At 35.1% G+C, this 19,238-nt stretch overlaps 2 protein-coding genes across 7 annotated transcripts; both read right to left on the reverse strand.

Annotated features, from left to right (window-relative positions):
* Positions 1 to 208: 208 nt before the first annotated feature.
* On the reverse strand, positions 209 to 10,463 carry LOC131697712 (TATA element modulatory factor-like). 3 transcript variants are annotated; one of them, XM_058988626.1, is made up of 18 exons: positions 10,296 to 10,463; positions 9,451 to 9,927; positions 7,486 to 8,798; positions 7,057 to 7,160; positions 6,674 to 6,800; positions 6,407 to 6,512; positions 6,104 to 6,246; positions 5,817 to 5,983; positions 5,350 to 5,506; positions 4,987 to 5,079; positions 4,620 to 4,776; positions 3,971 to 4,163; positions 3,441 to 3,510; positions 3,264 to 3,356; positions 2,969 to 3,061; positions 2,329 to 2,481; positions 1,985 to 2,110; positions 209 to 1,693 (listed from the first exon to the last, which is right to left on the reverse strand). In XM_058988626.1, exons 2-18 carry the CDS (start codon positions 9,584 to 9,586, stop codon positions 1,553 to 1,555), a joined length of 3,372 nt encoding a protein of 1,123 aa, XP_058844609.1. In that variant the 5' UTR covers positions 9,587 to 9,927; positions 10,296 to 10,463; the 3' UTR covers positions 209 to 1,552. The 3 variants fall into 3 exon arrangements, with proteins under 3 accessions (XP_058844609.1, XP_058844607.1, XP_058844608.1); XM_058988624.1 differs by having other exon boundaries at positions 2,939 to 3,061; XM_058988625.1 differs by lacking the exon at positions 10,296 to 10,463 and having other exon boundaries at positions 2,939 to 3,061; positions 9,451 to 10,226.
* Positions 10,464 to 11,523: 1,060 nt separating this feature from the next.
* LOC131697713 (NEDD8-activating enzyme E1 catalytic subunit-like) lies at positions 11,524 to 19,036 on the reverse strand. 4 transcript variants are annotated; one of them, XM_058988628.1, is made up of 18 exons: positions 18,923 to 19,036; positions 18,760 to 18,798; positions 17,646 to 17,766; positions 16,882 to 16,962; positions 16,429 to 16,511; positions 15,986 to 16,066; positions 15,697 to 15,740; positions 15,286 to 15,350; positions 15,011 to 15,166; positions 14,713 to 14,815; positions 14,412 to 14,525; positions 14,037 to 14,090; positions 13,770 to 13,806; positions 13,603 to 13,684; positions 13,264 to 13,364; positions 12,870 to 12,933; positions 12,581 to 12,635; positions 11,524 to 12,247 (listed from the first exon to the last, which is right to left on the reverse strand). In XM_058988628.1, exons 1-18 carry the CDS (start codon positions 18,940 to 18,942, stop codon positions 12,159 to 12,161), a joined length of 1,389 nt encoding a protein of 462 aa, XP_058844611.1. In that variant the 5' UTR covers positions 18,943 to 19,036; the 3' UTR covers positions 11,524 to 12,158. The 4 variants fall into 4 exon arrangements, with proteins under 4 accessions (XP_058844611.1, XP_058844610.1, XP_058844613.1 ...); XM_058988627.1 differs by having other exon boundaries at positions 14,412 to 14,528; XM_058988630.1 differs by lacking the exon at positions 18,760 to 18,798 and having other exon boundaries at positions 18,923 to 19,035.
* Between the last annotated feature and the right edge of the window lie 202 nt (positions 19,037 to 19,238).

Raw genomic sequence — 19,238 nt, forward strand, 5'->3', positions numbered from 1 at the left:
AGCTGTATATTGCAACCTTTCTAAATTTAACGATTCACTACGAGCGGTCTTGGATAATCAAGTCTACTATCTACAGTATATGTTCTACTAGGCTTCTAGACTTTGTTCTCTAGCTAGCATACATGTGCCAAGCTTAGTAGAATACTGAATAGGTGCTGTAATGTAAAACATGTTTAATAAACTAAGGTGACTGTATCACAACAAAAAATGCAGCAAAAAAGTCAAAGATATTTTAATTTCAATATCTTGTAAATATATCTCAAGACCATATTTACATCAATTTACAGCTAGGTATGACATTTAAACAAGCAACCTACATTTGTGGCATACATACCTATAGCACACTTTTTTTAATATGTATTCAGTTATATATTTTCTTGAAGTGTACAACAGCAACATACTATTAAATACAGCAGAAACTCAAGACTATAGATTAAAGTATTTGATCTGTCCTAAATCCGTACTTCAATGTATTAGCATTATAAACAATGACTGGAATGAATTTTATCAGTAAACGAAAACTACATTATTTTTTGTAATTGGCTTACACTATATTTGTTAACCCCAGAAATATGTAGGAAGGGAACAAGTTTAACATGCAATAAAACCCAGCTATTACTTTATCTGTTGATGTACGCTTTATCAAATCTGAAAACCACTATCTATAGATATAGATGTACTTTTTTTACTTTAGTTTTGGTTTCAATTTTACTTAGGAAAATGATGTAAAACGTGAATTACTGCAGTCAAAAACTACAATTGTAATTTAAATGTACAAGGTCACATTCTCAAAAATAAATACATAAATAAATTTGAGCTAATCAAGTTGTGAATGAAACACAGCTTTAGAGTAAAAATTACTAATATTACTAATATTATTTTTTAATTAGAATTGGCAAAAAGTAATACCTTACAGAAGAACTTAAAAAAAAAAAAAAAAACCTTAATAAATTATTAGCCACTACCAGCTTTCTTTGCAAAAGGTGCCTATAGTCAATTACAAACATATTGCCACTTCAATAAAACAATCTTTCATAAATAATCTAATGCACATGAAATTCTTTATGAAAAAAATCATTGGCCCACATTTTCAGTCATTTTAATGTCTAGTTTTACATTCAGGGCAAGACTATTTAGTGTACTGGATGTGTAACTTTTATCAAAATAAACTGTAAAGCAGGGGTCTCCAACCCTGGTCCAGGAGAGCTACTGTGGCTGCTGGTGTTCATTTCAACCAATCTCTCAGTTACTTAATTGAACCAATTATTGGCTTAGTCAAGATGAACAGGTGTTGCAGATCTTTAGCCACTGATGATGTAAAGACACCTATAAAACCTGCTGGATAGGGGCGCTCCAGGACCCTGCTGTAAAGGAATGGATCATGATGATTTGTTTTGTTTCATTTCACATTTTTACAGGGGAACATTTGGGGGTAACAAATACATTATTTGAGAGAATGCAGCTGTTTGCTTAGTTGTGCACCACTATGTTCCAGTCTTCATCAGATCATATTTTTCACTCTTACTGATATAGTTCCGCAGGGAGGTTTCAGTTATTTCTTTGTTTTCATAAGTTCATCTATTTGGATTTTGTACACACTCTTTACATCTTCTAGGTCAAGTCGAAGTTCCTCTGCTTCTTCTGCTTTCTCACCATACATCTGTAAAATGGTGTTGTACCTCTGGTCCAGGTCCTGGAGAAATCAGAACATCAAAAAAGTTGCTTGTTACAGGAATATACAGCAAATTAAAAAAAGAATGAAACACACACATCATACACCTGTTCACATTGTACATATGTAGCCTATTTCTATTTTATACATTTATTTTTTACCAAATTTAGACAGATGTACTAAGCTTTTGCTCCAACTGTCAATGGTTCAAAACTAGAAATAAACTGAAGGTTTTAATAAAAGGGGCTTTTATATGCACTTCAGTTGTATTTTGTTTGTGTTGTGATGGTGTTTCTCTTTAAATGTACTCACCCTTAGCTGGACACGCAGCTTGGGAATTTCCTTCACCTGATCTTCAAGTTCATCATTTTGATTGGTTAATTTCACCAACTCCTCTGCCATTACTGTCCGTGTTTTTTCTAGGTTTGAAATTTCAAACTGAAAAATAAAAAATATATTTTATATATATATATATATATATATATATATATATATATATATATATATATATATATATATAAAGGCACAATAAACAGGGAGCCCAGTTTAGAACTAGGAAGAGATCACTTACTACATAGGCAAATAAAGCACATTTTAGATGATTACAGTACATTTGCCAAACAGAAGAAGGAATATATGGAAATGTCACAGAGTACCTGAAGCTGCATTATCTCCCCTTCCCGTAGCTTCAGCTGAGACTGCAGGTTTTCAATAACGCTGGATCCTGCCCCCATCCGAACAGCATCATAAAGATTACTTCCACTAGCAGATGTGGTCATTGGTCCAAATGAGTGATCAAGGGCATCATCCTGTTTAAAAAAATGGTTTGTAGAATTAACTGCCATTAACATTTAACAAGAATCTGGGTTTACCTGGACTGAAAAGGAAACTTAATTCATGGTCATTTTTAATGCTTAAAGTTGGAATAGTCAGGCTCTAAAATTGGTTTTGGCAGAACAGCAATCGTTTTACTTTACTTTTACTTTGACTCTACAAATATTGTGCAACACAGTCATTTCCATGGAACACCTGAACATTAACATGAGATGAGAGTGCTAAAATAACATCTGCATTGTTCAATATCTCAGGCTCAGACATATCTGCAAGAACAAGGATGTTCATTTAAGAATTTCCTGCAATTAAAGTAGCAATGTCTGTGTGGTGCTACATTTGGTCCAGCCTGTAGTGTTGTGGCAACATTAAAATGAGGAGAATTGAAGTCTGGAAAAGCTGTTATTCCCCATTGAATGGATACATAAACTAAACCTGTGCAAGGAAGGACGATTGTAAGCTTGCCATATCAACCCCACTGATAGAGCTCGACCGGGATAAGGTTGGAGTTGCTGAAGTAGTTGCTTCCAGGGCAGGATGAACAAAGGCTTTTCTTTCCTTTAGAAAATACAATAAAAAAGTAAAGATGAAAAACTTTAAACAACCTCAATGATTCAAATGAATAATGCTTGAAGCAATTCAGTGTGTAAAGTACTTTATGAAGAACAGCTGCCTAACTCATATAACTAATACAGGATAATGTGGTTTCAGGTCTGTGTAAAGAGTTAATGCGAGAACATTAACAAGTATTTACACTTACCTTTTCCTTTAATGCTTCTTGAGCTAGAAAACATTTCTTCTTTTCTTGCTCAACCTTCAGTTTCTCCATTTCTAACTGACTTGTTAGAAGCATCTGCAGTAAGACAAGTAAATACTTGTAATATTGTGCATGTTATTGCATGATTGCCACAGTTAAATGTAGCAGTACAAAACATACCTTTTGTTTTTTAGATTCCTCCAGCACTCTCGTGTAGTCAGCCTTCACATTTTCCAACTCTACCTGCTCCCTGAGGAAAATAAGAGAGACAATGAAAAGGAAACAATTTAAAAAAATCACAAAAGGTATTTGTATAAAATGTACTCTATAAAATGAAATAGATATACTGTGTACATATTGATAAATTCAACTAGAAATAAAAATAAATAAAGGAAAAGGCTACATTTATACCATGAACTATATGATGGTAATTGGTTCTGAGTAGTACAAAGAGACGTACTGATCTAGGTTTTTATACGATATAACCAATTAGTTAGCGTGTGCAGAAAAAAATACAGATGTATTTAAAATCTGTATAACATGATTGGGTCTATTAAAATTAACAAAACATAATCACTGTGAAAACCAACAATCTCCGATTGTAACTTTGAATAGAAGATAAACAATAGTAGGGAGATCTTATCCATGTTTTTTTTTTTTTTTTTGCACATCCCTACATTAACCAGGAGGAGCATATCCAGCAAGCCTACCTGCTGCTTTCATCCTCCAGTCTCTCTCGCTTGGATTTCTCTGACTCCAGCTGAGCCTGCAGGCGGCTCTTCTCTTGGCGCATGAGGCTGTTCTGGGACTCTATAGTTGCCATCTGGGATTTTATTGTAAGAAGCTCTTCTGTAGCGGCACGCTCTTTCTCCACTGCAGCTGCCAGCTGTGCTTGAGCATCAGCTAATCAAAAACAGGAAAACACTAAAAATCAACAAGGCCCACATTTACTTAAAACAGTGATGTGCACCCCAAGGCCCAAACGTCAACCTATGACCCCTACATATAAACCTACTAACTAAGGGGTGATTAATTAGGCAATCCGTGGAAGCAAAACCTTGTATTTATGTTTTGGATAAAAAAGAATTGTGATAATTTTACACAAAACAGGCAATCTTATTATCTAAAATTAAAAGTATTATTAAAATTCAACAATTCCACTTCTAACGGCACCGTGTTATAATGCAGCCCTCAATCCAGGGTGTCGGAGGGCCAGACATGTGACCCTTGAATGTAATCCAATGCTATCTCTTATAAAGCAAGAATAATGTCATAATATGCTTTTCTGGCCTTATCACATTTATAAATGTGCTTGATTTATTAGTAAATTCCACACAGTACTTTTGTATCTTTGCTTACCAAGTCTATCTGAGATGTTCTTCTCCAGTTTCTCCCAGGCGGTGGTTTGTGCCCCCAGCGTTGCCTGTAGGTTTTCAATCTGTCGAAGCAATGGTCTTGTTGCTGATGTAACACTCTGGCTCAGTTCTTGGTTACGAGTTTCTGCTCCTTGAAGTCTCTAGGAAAAAGTATTCTTCTGTTAGAGCACTACATTGAAAATTCAAACCAACGTAAACTGACAAGCAGAATGTCTGACATTTAAAAAATAAAATATTAACTTCTATCATACTGTTGTTCATTAATCAAAACCCCTTCTTTGACCAACACCACCCCACCCAAATAAAGTAAAGTAAAAAAAAAAAATAGAACCTTGTTGTTGCTGTATTACCTGCTGTAATTCACTGATCTCTTCACGGAGATAATCCTCCTTTCTACCTTGCTGCTGCTCTGCTCTCTGCAAAGCCAACCTCAGGTCTCCTACCTGCATTAAAAAGAACAATAAAACACTTGCATGAACCCGTCATTCCTTTTAGAACAACTTTAAAGTACCAGTATGATTCAAAGATGTTAGCTTTACAAAAACATCAACTAATTAAATATGTTCAGGGTTTTTACTGAAAAATAAATAATGGGTATAGATATCCATGTCAGTATGCTCGATTAGTTTATTGGTTGGCCGTTATCTTCACTATACTGGAATCGGCTGCAGTTATCTTTCATAGAGCTTTCTACAGGTTGAATGAGTTCTGACCTGCATTGCTAACGCCTCCTGTTGCATTCTTGATTCTTCCTGGGCCTTCTCCAGTGCCACGCTCAATTGCTCCTTGGCCTGTATCTCCCGGCTAAGTGCAGCCTCCTGAGCTTTACTGTCCTTTGTAGCATTTGCTCTGTGCAACTCTGCAAGCTCCCTAAATGGATGACATTTATTAAAATGACACTGGCTCTACAAACCCAGTGCAAAGAGAAAGCGTGCAGTCTTCTTTATTGTTCTGAAACTGTGCAGGTGTTTGTGCTGTCAATTCACAATCACATGAAGTTACAAAATGAAATATAATTTACTCCTTCGGTGACATAATTGTATATATTGTACATTTATTAAATGTGCCGGTGTGTTTATATATATATATATATATATAGGTTTTCAACTCTTTTCATATTTCAGTTTCAGAGCTTATTCTGCCCCCTGCTGGATGTTTTTCTTGGTCTATATATTCTCACTTGTAGGAATTATCCAGAGCCGCCTGGAGGCTGCGGTTTGTCTCCTGATACTCCTCCAGGTCTGTCAGGTGCCTGCTCAGCTCCTTCTCCTGCCTCTCGACCACACCGTTCAGCTTCTTAATGCTTTCACGGTGCTGCCTTTCCACTTCCTCTTTGCCATCCAACACCTGAAAATAACAGATTCAAGAACCTGTATCACTGCTGCATTAAAACTTCAAAACACTATATAAAAAAAGACAAGGTCAAATTTCCTTTTTTTTTCAAAAACTATACAATGTTTTAGTGACCTGCTGCAAATGCTTCAGCTCCTCTTCTAACTCCTTGATCTTTTTGCTTTGTTTCGAAAGCAGGCCTTCGTTTTCTTTGTCCTTGACTCTCAGCTTCTTTATGCTGTTGGAATTGTGAAGTTGCTGTTTGGAAAGTTTTTCACCTGAAAAAACATTTTATTGCATATAAATATTGATGCAGTACTGCAATATTGTTTTCTGCACATTGCTATATAGTCAGGAAAGACACTGACTACTAGATGTGCTTAGCCAGTTTCAAAACATTATTGTCACAAAACATGGGAAGCAGATACAAGTTCTCACCTTCTTCAAGCAGACCCTTGATTTGCTCATCCTTCTCCTTCATAATTTCAGCGGTCTCATTTGAATTAAGTCTTGTGGACAGTTCCTCTTTAAGTGTTTTCACGTCCTAATAATTACAAACATTCATTAATTCACTAATTTGTTTAATGATAAATTACCAAAACGAAATACTGACTAAGTTATACACATTACATACTGCTTTTCCCAAGTGTTTTGTATATGTTGCTCAGAAGACAAGAAAAAGTAAAACAAATATATATCAGTTACCTTCTTTAAAGCATCCCTCTCTTTGCAGGCTAACTGTGCTTTCTTTTCAGCATCAGCGATTCGCTGGGTAAACTCTTCTTTAAGAGACTGAACACTGCAGCATTCCTCCTTCAGGTTTATCATCTCACTAAATAAACAGAACTGACATTTATCAACCAAATCAAACTGTACATATTTGCTATTTTTCAGTCATCAATACTAGCTTACTCTTTTTACAGGAATTGTTAAAGATATCCCAGTTATGGTACGATCACTGCTCAACCTTTTGGAACTGTATGCTGTGCATACATTTTTTCAAGCTGTAGCATAACAATACCTTTTTATCCAGAATACCAGCAGCACAACAGGAGCAGAACCTTTGAATAAATGGGTCATCAACTTACTCTTTAAGATTGTCATAGTCTTCTTCCAGTCTTGCTTTGTCTTTACTGACAGCTAATATCTGTGTTTCTCTCTTTTCAAGTCTGATCGTCAGCTCATCAATAACCTAAATAGAAAAGTTATACATCAAAATAAGATGTATCATTCATGTTGTATCAATTGGCATTATTCTATACCTATCCACCTGACAATAGAATGTCAAAAAATGTTTCATGTTTCAGAACACAAATGGAATGAATATAGCTAAATTACAGTTAAATTGATTAAGTAAATTGAATAGGTGAATGCATGCTGGCCAGTTTAACTTTAAAAAGACATGATGTTTGCATACATCACAATATATTTAGGGTAATATAGACAAAATATACTATGCAGTGGTTTTCAAATCCTACAATCTACATGAATGCACTGCTTTTTTTATGAAGCATCACCTTTTGCAATTGCAGATTATGATATACTTGGTTTGCCTGGCCTTCCTCACTCGTAGGATGGACTGTTGTCTGTTCGGGCTCATTAGTCACTGTGCAAAACACTGAACTTGCTTGATCAGACTCTACCAATTCTTCAGGTTCTTCGCAATTAACAGGGGTTGCACTGCGGCAACTCTCTTCCATTTCATTCTCTTCCAGTGACCTGTCTTTCACGGTGTCGTTCAGTTCTTCGCTTTTGCTCTCGTCTGGGTCAGCTGCCAGAGGAGTTGAAGCAGGGGGGCTGCTGGTAACTGAAGCCAAGGTGCAAGCTCGACCTGGCAATTCATCATCTGAGTTTACTTCACTAACGCTCCGGCTATCAAGGGATTGCATGCTGAAAGAGTCAATTCTCTCAAAAGCATCCGAGGAACCAGAGCTCTCCGTGAGCTTCTGATAGTCGTCCAGGCGCTGGAAGTCTGAGCAGGCAGAAGTTGACAAAAGCTGAAAAGACGTCTGCATTAAATGCAAGCTAGCTTTGGATTCGGCAGACTCCTGTCTTGAACTGGCCGAGCTCTCGCTTATGACACTGTCGTGGTCAAGCACCTCAATGTCGCTCGTTGTTGACGTTCCTGAAGAGAAAGTGCTGACAGGAGGTGAAGGCGTGTTGCTCTGCCTGTCTTCAGATTTGGTGTCTTTTGACTCCAGTATCAAGTCTTTTGAGGAGGCTGTGTGTGGTTTTGCGGGGCTGTCTGGAGGACTCCCAACAGATTGCCCATTCCCAGCAGTTGCCTTTGTTCTTGTACTGGTGGGCAAAACAGATTGGTTTAGTTTCACTTCAGAAACATCTGTTTTTATTTCTGAGTTATCACTTATTTTTTCTTCATTAACACACTCCTCCTTGCACACTTTTGGCGTTTCATGTATTACGGGATGTTCAAGTTCTGTTTCTGGTCCATCAATAGCCACATCCAAATCAGGCTTTGTTAGTTCAATATTCTCAGGTCTGGGGACAGTTTGGGTTTTTATTTCCAGCTTCCCAGTTGTCTCAACCAAATCTGTCTGCCTAGAATTTGGAGTATCACTTATTTCTTTATTTTCCTCTTTGGGCCTATGCGCTTTTGTAGGAGGTATAGAAACCACTGGAGTATTTTTGACACTTTGTAGGTCTGTTGAAGATAAAAAGGCACTGAAGAAATGTTCAGATTCGTCCACAACGGTCCTTGTGACAGGGGTCGTGATTGCTTCTGTAGATCCAGAATTTGTGGATTCTTCTGGGGGAGATGCCCACTGAGTGGTACCCCATCCACCACTTGCTGAAGAACCTGTTCCAGGTACTAGTGAAAAACATGAACCACTGTTATTAAAATCATGACATTATTTTAACACAAATACTCATTTTAATATCATACACTATTGTAAAGTTTTACTGAAAAATACATCACCTATACTGTGAGGGATTGCTTTCAACATAAATTTTGTAATTTATGGAAACTAATGTATCAAATGTTAATGAATAAAATCATTATGAACAGAACAGCAATCCATGTTTTTGAAGGACAAGTTCACATTTACTACAACTGATTCCACTCTCAAAACATGCATCTGAATTGTCATGCTAGAGTGAATTTTTATTTGTATTTTTTAAAATAATGTGTTTAGGCACCAATCCATGGGTACTCGTCAGCACAACCCATTTGGTTATTTTCCCATATCGTTAAATAGCGCAATAAACATACTATATAAGTAAAAACTGCAGTAGCTAAATTATATTAGTAAAGAACAGAACATGAAGCGTTCTACTACAGTAGCATGGCAGGGCACAAGTACCAATTGGATGTTTATACTAGGCCAAAAAAAGGTATCACTCTTCAAATTGCAAGCATACTATCTGGATACTAAACAGACCACTGTTTTCTGGCCCATCTTAAAGAGCAAATGGACAGAACCTCACTATGAAAAACAAACACAGTAAAACTATGCACCTACCATCATAGGAAGGCATTACAGTGTCACCCCATTGGTCTTCCTCTTTGATGTCCAAAACCCTGTCGATTGATTTCTGAGCTGTCGTAAAAGCCTGTTTGGCAAAACTAGACAAGTGAGTTGCATTAAACCAACTCATCTCTAGGTTTAAAACCCGCTGCGATGTAGTATACGGAGCCACTGATGACTTAACTGGCGACAACTACATAAGCGACTGAAGGTATTCCAGGCCCTGAACTGTCATCGGGCTTAAATATTTAGAACCGTGTAAACAAATAACAAAATCGTCTGTTGTACGATTAACTGCTGTTCTGATGCACAATCAAATTGCTATTTCATGACGGCAAAATCACCAATATGTTGAAGTTATGTTGTACAGACGAGCAGCACCGTCTTGTTTTGATAATTTCAGACACCACTTCCTTTCCACGTAGTCCCAAACAAACCCCATGATGACGACTTCCGGCAAACCTGTCACGTCTGGGAGGAAGTAAAACGATGTATTTACTTAAGATTAAAAAAAAAAAAAAAAAGTCACTCCCTTGCAGTAATGTATTAATGCGGTAAAATACAACTAAGATTTTAAACTTCTCTTTGGCATAGCAAAATTGCTGTAAACCGTGTAGTTTTCCAAACTTGTCCTGAAATGTAGCTAATTTGCTTTACCACCATGGCACAATCTATGACGATCCAGAAAGTAAACAGTGGGGTCCCATTATCTGTAATAGCGGAAGCTAACCTAACAAACTGAAAATAAAGTTTTGAAAAAATATAAATCAGCAAAAAAAAATATATATAGGATACGTTTGGGCATTATGCTAAAAAGAAAACAATAATTAAATAATTACCCTTTCATTGCACTGCTGCATCTCCTAGTACTGCACATTTGTATAACAAAAGCATTCATGTTCTTACATCAAATTTGCTCTTAGACCAATTAAGTATCAAATACCATGCAAACGTGGCCACAACCGTGACATATTCATAATGCAGACCAGCTTCTTGCAAGTTTCAATAAAATTGATTTCTCAGGGTTTCCCAATCCTGGTCCTGTGGAGCGATTGCATCTGCTGGTTTTCACTTTAACCGAGTTCTCAATTCCTTAATTAAACCCTTAATTGAACTGACAGTTTGCTTAAATTAGACCTTTTTACTTGTTTTCATCTCTTAAACAGTTGCACATTTCAAGTTTGCTATAACATTGTATCAGTAACTTGAACTCTGCAACTGTTTAAGAGCGGAAAACAATTAAAAAGGTCTAATTAAGCAAACTATCAGTTCAATTAAGGGTCTAGTTAAGTAATTGAGAGCTCAGATGGAATAAAAACCAGCAGACACAGGGGGTCCACAGGACAGGATTGGGAAACCCTAGCTTAACTTATCAGGGTCAAGTACTGTGAAGCAAGGGAGAAAACATTGGCTATCATATTGGGCCACATATCTAATATAGATAACCAAACATATAGAACAAATTATGTATAAACAAATATAGTTTTCTAATATATATATAAAAAATATATAACCAGTTATGTCAAATGACAATGATCTGTGTATTGTCTCATACACAATACTGCAATAGAAATAAATATACTGGGATACATCTGATATGACACAGTGCTCCCTGGGTATCTCATACACCAAAAATTCAGTTAGGCCTTGTTGACAGTAAATATACATATCATTAAAAGATATATTGTGTGATGACCCTTCAATAGTTCACTATACAGTGTCTCACTTAACACATATGTCAAGGAAGATTCCAGCAAGACTTGAAATTCTACAGATCACCCCTGGATTCTCAAATTCAAATCAAACTATTATTGGGGGAAAAAAATACAGCACTTGCCATTCCTTTATTGAGCCACAAGAGAGCAGCACGCACGCACGTTAAAATGCTAATGGTAAGTTGCCGTCTGTACAGGGTCACACAAATTGTTGCCTTGTTGCCTCACACAGTAATGTTATCTCCAAAAGAACACATAGGGATACAGATATTACTTAAATCTTATTTATCTAATCTGCTAGGGTTAAAAGGAGAGGGATTCCATTTGCATAAAAGAGTACATCAAGTTATTTTGTGTAAGAAACCTTTTTATTTCAGTTCAGACTTCATAAAGAGCTGTGTTCAAAAGAACATCAAATTTACATGTTCTGTTAATTAGTCAATAATATATATCAACAACATTGTGAATGATAAACTCAAATGAGATTCTGAGCAGAAAAATATCAACACGATGACAAATAAATATACAAGATGAACATAATATTGAACATTTATACATAATCAACATAACTTGTGTTGGTTATGTTATCTCTAAACCTACGTTTAAAAAACAGGCTTCTCTTCAAGTTAACATTTCTAGAAAATAAAATGCATGTCCTGCAACTAGGCTCGCTAATTCAAAATGTCAATTTAACATAGGGAAACACTATTGTTTTTAATGTACAATTGAGCAAGAATACACTATAGGTTATTAAGTATCTAACAGTGGGATATTATACAGTCTGCTTAACTTCTAATATATTGAGCCAAATAAAAGTGTTTTCAACAGATTTTTTTTGTTTGTTTGTTTGAAATAGTTTTGCACGGTAGCCTGTATTTTTGGTATTATTATTGGTAAAGGGGATTCCAGTTTACATCAAGTTAATGCTGGGTGATCATTACTTTGTTCCTTTTAGAATAATGCAGCATTTCATGAATGATACATGGATTATGATGTGAAATTGAGTTTAAATAACACTGTCTGGGGTGTGGTGACATCTGCAACTGCTAGCTCCTGACCTTCGGCAAGACCCAATTCTAAAAAGGTAAACACAAAGAAATAAAAGATTATCATAATATAAATGCAGTATCCCACAAAGATTCTCAAAGACAACAGCTGGATTTCAAAATAAGCATCTGATGTATTTAAAGTAAAGACAGCTGGCTTTCAGAAATCAGGCATCCTTATCTTTCTTGAATTTGTACCAAAAATTATTAAATAATGCTCTTAAATATCCCCAAGTTCATAAATCATTCCTTTTAAAATAAGAGACAATTCTATTACAATAATAACCCTTTGCAAGGTCAAAATGTGTCAAACGTATTTGCTACAAGCACATGCTGTTGCTAGGTGTTACTATTTCATGTTACCTTTCAATGTCCTGGAAAGATTTGGCCTTGTTCGCTCTTCAATGGAAGCTACAGTCTACAAATAAGATCATGTATTACATGTTTGATTTGCTAGGAGAATAAAACAATTTATAGTTACAAAGTACTTTCAATTTACAACTATAGTATGGTACTGAAATTACATTGTTACTCCAGTTGGCAACAGCACGCAGCCAATTATAAATCTTACAAGTTACATTCTGCAATTAACTTAATTTATCTGTATCTATTTTTAAGAGCCTGCTACCACCAGTCTCTGTAAAATGCTTACTTGTAAATAAAGAGTTTTGTTTTTTCCATCCACTGTTGCAGTTATTGCTGGAGTTTTCATTTGCCTGAAAAAACAAGCAAAGAATATACAAAGGGTTTATGAAACGTTAGAAAGTTAAAACAATTGGTGGCCAATAGAGAGGTAGCCAAGAGAATGAAAAATGGTTCTATTGACTAGATGATTTCCATAAAAATAAGGCTTCATCATTTTAACTCTCTTTGTGACACCCCTCAACTACACTGAACATCTGAAACAAACCGTTAGCAGCTACATCTATAAGACTTCTGGCAGGTGCTAATACCAGGACTTGGACCACACCATTACTGAAGAATGTGATTCACAGTTAAGAAATGTACACCAGTACATTTATTGTTAAATGGTTTTTTATACTTACAAAGATGCATTTTCTGTCAAGTAATCCAGTACTTCCTGAAGTTTAGCTGATGATGAGAACTGAAGTTTCTGAGGCACCTGGCTGCAGGCTGAACAGTTCTCCTAGGGAAATACAAATAAACAGTTTTTAATATGCCTATGGTCTAAATCACCATAACACATTGCAAAAACCTAACCACCCTATTTCATATCAAGTTAAACTTATTTCTAAGCAAAAATATTAACCTGGACTGTCCCAGAACCACCTAGGCGACAGCTTTGGCTCAGTATGTTCCTAGCCATTGTTCTGTATGAACTCCAAAAAAATTAACTAATCACAAATAACTAAGCAAACTCGTACCTTTCGTTCAGCTTCAAATGTGTACGTGTAGAGCCCATCTACATCATTAAACACCAGATAATTATTTAGAGGAATATATGCACTGTAAAAAAGAAACACAAAATACATTCTGCATGTAGTTTCTCCATTGCTAAGAAACAAGCTCTGAAAACTAAGCAGAAACTTACCTTGAAGCGATTTTAAATACTTCAGTAGCACATGTAGCTGAATGAAAGAAAAGTAGTTATTTTATTCAATTATTGTAGCAAAGCCAAGATTATACATTTTGAGATTATATATATATATATATATATATATATATATATATATATATATATATATATATATATATATCGCTACATTTTACATAAGCTACAAAGCTACAACATTTTACCTAACAATTTGACACTTTTGAATACAATAAACAGCAGTCTGTATTTGTATTTAATACATACCAGCAATGACAGCATTTGTAGAAGCAACAGCTGGGATAATTCTTTTCACAACACCTTTATGATAATTGAATATGCAATAGATTAGCCAGTGGTTTAAAAAAAAAAAAAAAGCATGAGAAAATCTAGGTTACAATACTGCATATTAATTGGATAATTATGTACAACTGACAGCAGTCTTCTATTAGGAACTCAGGTGAAACAAAAGTTATGTTTTAGGCTGAACTCCAGTAATGTAGCGTACAGTAGTTGCTGGAATTATATTAGGCTGTTACAAAGATATGAAGCTCAATTTCCACTGACACCAACTACACCATTAAATATTATCCAAATATAAAACATTAAAAGACATGTAGATAAAGTTACAATATTTTGTACCTTGTGTGAGTCTGTATGTAACCCCAGTAATTTTAAACTCAGCTGCCCTTTCAAGTGACTTCTGAAACACCCACTGAATGTGTTCTGGATCATCTCCATCCAGCACTACTCCCTCTGCTGGACAAAAAGAAACATGAAAAACAGCAACACTGCACCTTTAAATTGACCCGATTTTCAATACTGTTTTAGAAGTAATAATATCTTTGTAGTTCATTTTTTATTTTATTTTTTAAATTTTTTTAAGTCACATACACAGCAACACAAATACTTAATTGTTAAAAGTCACGTTGTTCCAGTTTACCTCCAAATGGATTTTCTTTTGGCCACTGTAGTATCCTGACATATTCAATACAGTGCTCTGGTAGCCTTGGCATAGATGCAATAGTGCACATAGGGAAATTGATCTGAAAAGTAAAACATTTTAGATATATTTGCTTTCCAATCTTGACACCCAAACTATTAAATATTGCCCAAAAAATAATTGCAAAGCAGGGTAAGGATGTAAGTAAGGTTTTAAGCTACTGTTATATGAAATTGTGAAATCTAGTAATCAAAACCTTATTCCTGGATGTCAAAGTGATTTGCAAAAATGTGATTACCTGTGGTGGATAAAGTTCGAGTGTGCAATCAATGCACGCTGTCATCCCAGGTAAAATCACACGTGCATTGCCTTTAAAACCTTCAGTTCCACCATCAAGGAGAGGGATGATTGAACTAGGATCCAAAACACCATCCTCATAACTTAAAAGTGACATCTAAGAAAAAGAAAAAAAGTCCACTTACAACTTACTTGCAACAGCTGACAAGTGTATGTAGAAATGTAAACTTTATATCAAGCACCTAAAAAACTGTAACTTTAAAAACAAATTTATACCAGCATGCCATTGATCCATCTTCTAGCAATTATAGAATCCAGGCCGCATACAATAATATGAAATTCTGGAGAAGAAATTAGCAACACAATATTGTAAGCAAGTTATATTTGTTTTGCATATTATTGTGGATTATACAACTTGTATCATTTACTGGAAATGATGCATACAATATAGAACATCTTTATTACTAAGCTCCTACCTGTATTTTAAACATGTGATCCAGTTTGGGATGATTTAACCTGGATTTAATCTTTTCAAGATCACATTTACTTCACACATGAAGGCTTTTTGTTTTTGTTTTTTTTTAAAGTGTAATCATTTATAAAACATAAAATCAAAACAATTACAAAAAACAAATAACTAAACTGACCATGGTTCAATTAGATTAATCATTGTTTTTTCTTACTTACGTCTGTAAAATGATTCATCAAAATCTTGAATTTTTTTAAAATGTCTTTACATACGGTCAAGGAATAAAATTACAAATGTATACAATATCACGGACACCAATGTTCAGCCAAATATTACACTTTTTTATTATTATTATGGATCTCAACATGACAATAGTTTTAATTCCAACATTAAAATCCTTTTTTTTTTTTTTTTGCTCAATAACACCAGTTTCATATCCCTTATGACTGAAGGTGGATTTGAACTCCAAATTCAATGTATTTGTTTATTTTGAATGAAAAAGGATACGGGACTACATTACAACCAGGGATTCGATTGTTGACAAACTCTGCAGCCACATCTGCTTTTGGCCTTCCCACATCTTTTGGTCTGAAAAATACCCCAGAGAAGAAGTTAAACTGCCCACAATAAAATGCCCAAAAGTATAACACATGTACATTGCGTCAAACTGTGCTGTAGCTGCGACTGCTGTTATGACTGGTGTTTGTATTAAGGTAAAAAAATAAACAAATTTAGACTGTTTTGGAAATATGCACTTATATACAGTAGTGCAAAAAAAGTTTACTGCTGCATTACCTAAAAAGACAACACTAATATTCAATACAACCAAAAGTAAATGTTCAAATGGGGACATTTTCACGCTAAAGCTGTAGTCAGATCAATATTAACTTTCAGTAGTTTACTTCACACAAAGCTTTTTGATCTCAAAATTATTTCTTGATAAAACCTACCTAAATAAAAATTGTCTGTTCAGATTAGACACGTCTATTGTATCCATATCAATAACATGAATCTGCCGAAAGCCAGAAAGAGCCTGTTTTAAAAAAAAAAAATAATAATAATAATACTGATTAGAACTTCAAAGTTTCGGATTACACTGAATTTATTACTAAATATTATTTATTAATTAAATTGGTCTTAATATGTCAGGAATAAAGTATGTTTACCAAGCACGGGCAACAGTATAACAGACAAAATGTATAGTGTTTGAAGAAATATATATATGTACATAAGATATTTACTCATGTTAACAATATCAAATGGAATTTGTCATTTCTCATTATATAGACCTTAACATCCTACTAAAGGCTACCCCAAACACAAATGTGTTTTTATGAAGTACCATGACTTTAAAACATCCATTAGTCTAGTAGTTATCTATTTAAAGAAAAATATTACAGTACCAGATTTTTAAGGAGTTCACACCCTAGTCCCCCTGCTCCAATGACAAGAACCTTGCATGTGTCTAATAAAAACTGTAGTGACTAAAACAACAAGAACAACAAAATCAGGTTAGTAAGGCTTTTTCCTGTTCCTTAATTAAGAAGCACTTAATACAGTTACACTAGATGCAAGTCTTAATTACATTTTAAAAAATCATGTTTAATGCAGCACTTTATGCAGTCACAAAAAAATAGTATTCAAGGTGGAAAACCCATAGACTTGTGGTACAGCAGTGCTGTTTGTACCTACTGCATTGCTCAGCAAACACATCTGCATGGTGGCATTTTAGTTTAACAAACTAAACTGTTATTGAAACTGAAATGTCACCTTGCTGTAGTTCTACATCACAAAGAATGTAGGATAAATCTCATGAGGGGCTATTTTAATAATCCGAACAGTGGTGGATCTTAATACCACTGCCACGCATTTACAATGGACATTATTCCACTGCATTTGTATTGTATTCAGTGATGTTATTAAAAGGGTAATAAATCACACAGGATATGGGAAACAAGAATATGAATATAGTTAAATGGGATATGTAATATGTGAAATATTAAAATTGACCCAATGGAGGTAAAACCCTACAATAAAACACAGTATATAAAACATTACAGGATGTGTATTTCAAGAAACTAATCTTAAAAATCTTCATATGTAAATGATATTAATATAATGTGTACTTCATTCTCGTTTTTGCAGTAGAAAGTGATTTTTTTCTCACTTCAGTGCTGGGTTCAAAGTCAGGGTGTGTGAATGGTCCTGCTCGCTCGAGGAACTTCTTTACATGGTTCCAGCGACCTTCCCAGTCTCCAGTGTCCCTACACCCGCTATCCACAGCCATTCTGCATAGAACACATAGTAAATTCAGCTGTAAACAACACAGTAACTTATCCTGTCACGTGTACTAACCCCATGGACAAAGTTTGCAACCTTGATTCCTAAAAGAAATTTTGCAATGTATTTGAAAAATACCTATTTCACTATAGTGCAGGAGTTCATTTTAATATTTCTGGTATAAAAAAGAAACTTATTACATTTAGACACAAATCGTACAACCTTTATACGGGTACAAAAGCGTGGCTCAAATGTATAATTCAGTGTTCATTCTCGGACCAGTTTAGCTTTGTGATATGGGCCAGTTTACCAGAGACTCTGCACAGGTGAACTAAAATGTTACTGTATAACAAAATCGATATAAATGGAACTGGGTGACAAGCCATCGCATATAGTCAGCTGTTAAACGCTTAAAATAATTGCTGACAACCTGGACACTTACAGGGGTGCAATACCTAATTAAAAAAAAAATAATAATTGTACTTCAATCATTTTAGACCTTCATCTCTGAATATATCCTTTTGTAAATATTGAGTACCGTAGGTAAGCAGAACGATTACTCGCTACCCCACTGTGTACTATACATTATTAACTTGACTTGCAAGGTTCGGGTTTTATTTTTTAATTTAGTAGGCCCTACATTACCATACTGTATTTAAACAGTAAAGTACGTAGAGGTCGTTAGCTAGGAGTACAACATTAAAATGGTAAAATTCATAAACATTACATTCAATACTGTATGAATACACTTGTCTTGTGTTTAATATTTCAAACCAATCAATTACAGTATTACTGCATTCATTTTACAATACAGTAAAGGCCTACTAGCCACCGTCGTAAATAAAGGTATAATTTGGGGACTTTAATAAAGTGTTCAATTTGTTGAATCGTCAATTTTAAGATTTCTTCTAGCATTTGTTTAATTGAATTTTCGCATCAATGCAGCAATACTGTGTGTGTAACCCCAAACCTGCTGCTGCCAATAGCATTTCATCACTAACTTTTCAGGCAGCTCTTCTACTCTCCTTCTTTTCTTCTCCCTAAAAAAGAGAGAATAAAAGAAGGTTCAAACGTGCTCTCCTTTCAGCGGGTAATACATGAGATTATATAAAAAAAACTACAGGTCCAATTCTTTCTACATCTCTTCTTAACACGGATACTTACGGCTCCTCCACATCCGCCATATTTTCCTGCTCCCATCTCCTCCCACAATGCTTCACACCGGTAACGGCCGCCACACTGCCTGCGAGAGGGAGATCAAAGTGCACTGTCAAGTGCTAAATCATTTCCCCTGTTTTCTTTTTACAGTATGTTAATTTTCTGCACGTGTAATATGTGCTAACAAACTACAAAAATGTTGGCTTGTTATGACGGGGGTTGATACTTTATTTTGTATTCAGGCATTGTAAATGTATAGTGCATGCTGTGTCTATATTTGCAAGGGCAATTAACATGTATTTCATTAAAAGTATCATAATAA

This window comes from Acipenser ruthenus, chromosome 16, assembly GCF_902713425.1.
Source record: "Acipenser ruthenus chromosome 16, fAciRut3.2 maternal haplotype, whole genome shotgun sequence".
Lineage (NCBI taxonomy): Eukaryota > Metazoa > Chordata > Actinopteri > Acipenseriformes > Acipenseridae > Acipenser > Acipenser ruthenus.